The 6,376-nt window shown below is 38.8% G+C and overlaps 1 protein-coding gene across 1 annotated transcript; it reads right to left on the bottom strand.

Moving 5' to 3' along the window:
* Positions 1 to 2,067: 2,067 nt before the first annotated feature.
* Positions 2,068 to 5,994, bottom strand: LOC123878586 (uncharacterized protein K02A2.6-like). The gene is made up of 2 exons (XM_045925859.1): positions 5,931 to 5,994; positions 2,068 to 5,770 (listed from the first exon to the last, which is right to left on the bottom strand). Exon 2 carries the CDS (start codon positions 5,757 to 5,759, stop codon positions 2,259 to 2,261), a length of 3,501 nt encoding a protein of 1,166 aa, XP_045781815.1. The 5' UTR covers positions 5,760 to 5,770; positions 5,931 to 5,994; the 3' UTR covers positions 2,068 to 2,258.
* Positions 5,995 to 6,376: the final 382 nt, after the last annotated feature.

Raw genomic sequence — 6,376 nt, forward strand, 5'->3', positions numbered from 1 at the left:
TTCCTGCATGTTTATCAGTGGGAGGGCGGGCGGTGCATATCGCATGCTGCACGTTGCACCATACAGATTTGTCTGTTTCAGCGGATTATAGCAAACTAGCGACCGGCCACGGCTTCGCACGCGTGGTTAATTACAATTTTCGTACGGATCTCTAATTTTTTTGAAAATAAAATATAGCTTACTAGAGGATGCCCTCGACTTCATCCGCGTTGATTTAGATTTTTAAAGATCCCACGGGAACTGTTTGATTTTCCGGGATAAAAAGTTGCCTATGTCAATAACAGGGACGCAAGCTACCTCGGTACCAAATATACAATTCAGTTTAGCGGATGGCTTTTTAGGAATCCCGTGGGAACTCTTTGATTTTCCGGGATAAAAAGTACCCTATGTCCATCCCCGGGATATAAGCTAACCTTGTACCAAAATTCGTCAGAATAGGTTAAACTGTTGGGTCGTGAAATGGTAGCAGACAGACAGACAGACACACTTTAGCATTTATAATATTAGTATGGATATTACTCAAGAATAATTTAGCTTTCTACTGGTGAAAGAATTTTCAAAATCGGTTCAGTAGTTCCAGAGATTATCCCCTACACACAAACTTACAAACCTTACCTCTTTATAATATTAGTATAGATTGACTTAAATACTCCTCGTAATGATAGGAAAGCCGTCCTCAGTAATGGGCCGGTGCTGGGTTGAAGATGATTCACTATAATCATCCAATCAAAATTTTCATTTCATTTCATTTCATTTCATTTCATTTCATAATATCTCCTGCGTAGTTACTGGTCCCCGTTGAGATTAGCCTGAAGTTTGCTCAGAGCATTATTATTTCAAAGCTCCTAAATAAGTAGTCCCCAAGCTGCCGCCCTCCACACATCATCAGTGTCAAGGCTAATCTATTAACAGGGCTCTCTCCGTCACTTACTCCATACAATCGTAGTCCAAATATCATTTGAATATTAAGCAACCAAAGTCCATGAAATGCAGACATATCCTAGAAACTAATATCTATGCCTGTGGTGTTTTAGATTTTTCTAAAAATAAATAAATAAAATAAATTTAACAGAAATCTGGAAAACCACAGACACAGATATTAGTTTCTCGAATATGTCTGCAAAGTTTCATGGACTTTGGTTGCTTAATATTCAAATGAAATTGGAACTACGTTTGTATGGAGCGAGTGACGGAGAGACCCCTCTTAAGTGTCTTATATAAAGGCCTTAGCAGACACTAAGCGACTCGTGGCAGATCTTTACGACTTTTGAATGCTAATTTTGTTTTGTTAGCGAAATTTTCTCGGTATTCAATTTTTTAAAGACAAGCTTTGGGATAGTTAAATTACATACAATCACACTAATATTATAAAGGCGAAAGTTTGTATGTATGTGTGTGTGTGTGTGTGTATGTTTGTTACTCCTTCACGCAAAAACCACTGGACGGATTTAGCTGAAATTCAGAATGGAGATAGATAATATCCTGGATTAGCACATAGGCTACTTTTTATCCCGGAAAACCAAAGAGTTCTCCCGGGATTTTGAAAAACCTAAATCCACGCGGACGAAGTCGCGGGCGTCAGCTAGTAAAGTATGAAACAAAATGTTATTGAGACAAGAAAAAGTTTATTGATTTGAAGCAAAAAAGATTAGTTTAGTAATTTAGTTAATAGTCTCGTCTACGCCTGATCTTTCTCCAGTCGTGTCTAATTGCCGTCCCATCAGACTATACAGCACTATTATTTCAAGGCTCCTATGTAAGTAGTCCCTAAGCTTCCGCCCTTCACACACCATCAGTGTCAAGGCTAATCTATTAAGTGTCTTACATAAAGGTCTTAACAGACTTTAAACAACTTGATTTGTGACTCTTAGAAACTAATTTAAGGTTCCGTTTCTCCTGAGAAAAAAAGGAACCTTTACAGTATCACTTCGTTGTCTGTCCGTCTGTCGTGTCCTTCAATAACTCATCAGTCAAAACCTATAAGGTTATTTCCTATTGATGTAGAATCATAAAATTAGGCAAGTAGCGAATGTCTTTATTATGTTCAAATAATACGAGAGTAAGGTTAAACACGTTTATTGAGCTTGGTAGCACATGACACATACTAATTATATTACATGTTTTTTATCTACCTACTTGTATTGATCTTTTTTACAAAAAGGTAAACAAATGGTGTAGATTCCATATATGACATACCTTCCCCCTAAGTAAGTAATACAAATTAATTAAAGTTTAACAGTTTACAATAATCAGATCAATCATTCAAAATTCAAATCAATATTTTCATTAGAACCACTTGGCCTAGAATATGGAACCTTCTTATGGAAATTACGTTTAGTTTTAATTTTCCCCCCCGGTATGTCTATTTCTGCTGATTTAGGTATTCCTAATATCTCTTCCCATCTCTCAGAGCTGGGTATTTCAATGATAGGATCATTTTCTATCTCTCCTTCCCATCTCTCAGAGCTTGGCATTTCAATGATAGGATCATTTTCTATCTCTCCTTCTAAACTATTATCTTTTTCTTCATCAGTTCTATCGTGAGTTTCAGTTGTTTCCTCTGTATTTTTTATTTTAATGATTTGATCCATATGACGCCTTAAAACTGCACCATCTTCGGCTTGCACTCTGTAGCTGGAAGGGCCACCTTTCTCAACAACTTGACCTGGTAACCATCTCGGTCCGTTTGTGTAATTTCTGTACATGACTCTTTGTCCCACATTAGTCTCTCTGTTTTTCTGTTGAGCATTACTTATGATTTGAGCTTCTACTTTCTTATGTTGTATATTATCAGGATGTAGCGTATCCATGAGTGTGCGAAGGCGTCTATTCATCAAAAGTTCGGAAGGACTTTTCTTTGTTGTGGAGCATGGAGTAACCCGTAGGCCTAACAACATGTTCGGGATTTTAATTTCCCATGGTCCCTCCATCTTCCGTAACTTTTCCTTTACTGTCTGTACCATGCGCTCTGCCAAACCGTTAGTGGCCGGATGGTATGGTGCGGACGTCACATGTTTTATTTTGTTGGATTCCAAAAACGACTTCATTTCACTGGATACAAAAGAAGTGCCGTTGTCAGATACCAAGGTTTCGCATATGCCATGAGTAGCAAACAAATTCCTTAAATGGTGAATCACTGTTGTGGAATTTGTGTTGTTTACCGTTAAAACTTCTGGCCATCTGGAAAAAGCATCGACGACTATAAAAAAGGTTTTATTCATAAATGGTCCTGCAAAGTCTATATGAATTCTAGACCATGGCCTTGAAGGGATGACCCACTCGTGTGAAGATTTTGGAGGCATATGTCTATTTTCTAAACACCTAGTGCAATTGCTGACTAATTCATTTATGTCATCATTCAATTGTGGCCACCACACATAACTCCTGGCCAGTGCCTTTGTGTGAACAATTCCACTATGTGTGGTGTGCAGCATGCGTAGGATGCTTTGTCGAAGAGGCTGTGGTATGACGACACGACATCCAAGTAGTACACAGCCATCTTGTAATGACAATTCTGTTCTATGTAGCCAATAGATTCGTAGATTTCTATCTGTAACTTTGTTGGGCCATCCACACTGTAGAAAGTGAACAACTCGTGAGAGTGTTTGGTCCTTTTTAGTTTTAGATGCTATCTCATGAGCAGAGCAAGGAAAATCTTCTAGTTTTTCTGCCATTAGAAGTACTTCATAAAGAGGTTCTTCCTCTTGCTCAGGCACTGGTAGAGGCCATCTACTTAAACTGTCTGCATTACCGATTTGAGTTCCTGGTCGATAAGCGATATTATAATCGTGTGCCGTTAATGCTATAGCGATTCTTGTCAAACGGGGCGATAAAATAGATGGCATAGGTCTTTTTGGATCGAAAATTCCAAGCAACGGTTTGTGGTCAGTTATTACCGTAAAAGGCCTCCCAGCCAAATAGTTGTGGAACTTTTTAATGCCGAACATAATTGCAGTAGCTTCCTTGTCCAATTGTGAATACCGACGTTCATGTATATTCAACGTCCTAGAGCTCATTGCGATCGGACGTTCCTGTCCGTCGTCCATCACATGTGATAACACTGCCCCTACGCCAAATTCTGAACTATCACATGTGAGTATTAGCGGTTTATCCAAATCATAATGAACTAGAGTAGTGTCAAATGTAAGCATTTGTTTGGCTTTATTAAAAGCTTCTTGTTCACGTCTAGTCCACTGCCATGGTTGAGATTTATCAAGAAGTCTGTGCAACGGCTCAAGTAAAGTTGCTTTGTGAGGTATAAACCTTTCATAGAAATTGTATAATCCTAAAAACGCTTGTAATTCTTGTACACTTTTAGGTTCTGGTGTTTTCAAGACGGCTTCAACTTTGCTCGGAGCGGGATGTATTCCTTCTCCATTGATCACAAAACCTAAAAATTCAACTTTCTCCTGAGCGAATTTACATTTGGTCTTGTTGAGGCGAAATCCAGCCTTCTGTATACGATTTAGAACCGCTTCGAGTCGTTGTTGCATATCAAGCATTGTCTGACCACTCACAATAATGTCATCAATTAAAACCGCGACTCCTTGAATTCCTGCTAGCAGTGCTGTCATTAATCTCTGGAAAATTCCAGGGCAAGCTTTGACTCCAAAAGGTAACCGATGGACTGAGTAAAGACCCTTGCAAGTGTTTAAAGTTAATATTTTTGATGTTCTGTCACTAACTTTTACTTGAGTGTATGCTCGATCAAGATCTAAGGTTGTAAAAAACTTTGCTCCTGCAACTGTAGCAAATATCTCATTTGCTGATGGCATAGGGTACGTGTCTGATTCTGTAGCTTGGTTGACAGTACTGCGATAATCTCCACACAATCGGACATCTCCTGACTTCTTCAATATAGGCACAACAGGTGTCGCCCACTCGGAGAAGGACAATGGCTGTAGTACACCCTCTGCCACCAGGCGGTCAATCTCCTTTTCAACTTTAGCTTTGATAGCGTACGGTACAGGACGAGCTTTTAAAAATCTAGGTGTAGCACCAGGTTTTAGATGTATAGTAATAGGATCTCCAGTAAATGTGCCAAGTCCATCTCTGAAGATGTCACTGTATTTAGAAATTGTCTTGTCAATGTTCATAAGATCACTATTTGACATAAAATTAATGTTTAGTGCAATATTCAACGGAGTCAACCAGTCCCGTCCCAGAAGATTGGGACCGCACCCTTTTGCTACAATCACATTTAAGGTACATTTGATGTCTTTGTATTGAACTTGTAAGTTAGTTTGGCCGAGTAACATGACAGGCGTATCTGTCCATGTGCGTAAAGTAAGTGATACTGGTTGAAGAATGATGTGTCGGTTTTGATGCTCAATCTTCTTCCAAGTGTGTTCATTCACTATTGAGAAACTTGCACCTGTGTCCACCTGAAGTATTACAGGTATGCCTTCCAATATAACTTCAATCACAAATGGTGCTACTTTTGTTTCACATTGCATACTGTAGATACCATTCAAGTGTGTAGGTATTTCCTCATCCGTGAAATTAATGTTCTTCTTAGACTTCTTTTTTAATAAGCAAATCTTCTCAATGTGACCAATTTTCTTGCAGAATCGGCAAGTGGCGTTAATAAATCTGCATTCACCACCATGACGATCCCCACACCGATAACATAGTCGTATGTTTGTCTTGGTCTGTACTGCATTAATATCCATGGGTTCTGCTGAAGGACTTTGATTTGTACTTGTTGCAGTGTTTGAACTTATGCTGCTGCTGTCTGTATTTGTGGAGGACTGGATCATGTGACAGTCTTTTCCCGCCGTTTCGGCCGCTAGCATGGCATCAACAACGTCTTGATAACGAAGGTTATCTTTTTTTAAAAGTTCGTACTGTAGACGACGATCTTTCATGCCACACACAAGTCGGTCGCGTAACATCCGTTCTAATTCCAAAAAATTGCATTTAGAGCTAATCTTACGCAACTGTGCAATATATTCTGATGCATTCTCATTTGTATTCTGGTTCCGTGTATAGAATTTGTATGACATTGAAATTTCATTTGGTTTTGGGCTGTAATGTTTCGTTAAAATAGCTTCAATTTCCACAAATGACACATCACTGGCTTTTCTTGGTGTAATCAAAGCTAAAAATGTTTCAAAAACTTCAGCTCCACACACAGTAAAGAAATTCGCTCGCTTTGCGCCATCCAACACGATGCCGTTAGCCTCAAAACAAAACTTCAATCGATCAATGTAATTGTCCCATATATCAATTTTCGGGTTAAATTCACCAAATTTCACTGCTTTATGATCCATTTTAATCGAATTTTTGCTTCGTCGCCACTATTATGTTCAAATAATACGAGAGTAAGGTTAAACACGTTTATTGAGCTTGGTAGCACATGACACATACTAATTAT

The sequence above is a fragment of the Maniola jurtina genome, chromosome 26, assembly GCF_905333055.1.
Source record: "Maniola jurtina chromosome 26, ilManJurt1.1, whole genome shotgun sequence".
Classification (NCBI taxonomy): Eukaryota; Metazoa; Arthropoda; class Insecta; order Lepidoptera; family Nymphalidae; genus Maniola; species Maniola jurtina.

What these genes read in the sequence shown, in the direction of transcription:
- LOC123878586 (XM_045925859.1), bottom strand. Translation starts at nt 5,759, where the DNA reads ATGATCCAGTCCTCCACAAATACAGACAGCAGCAGCATAAGTTCAAAC.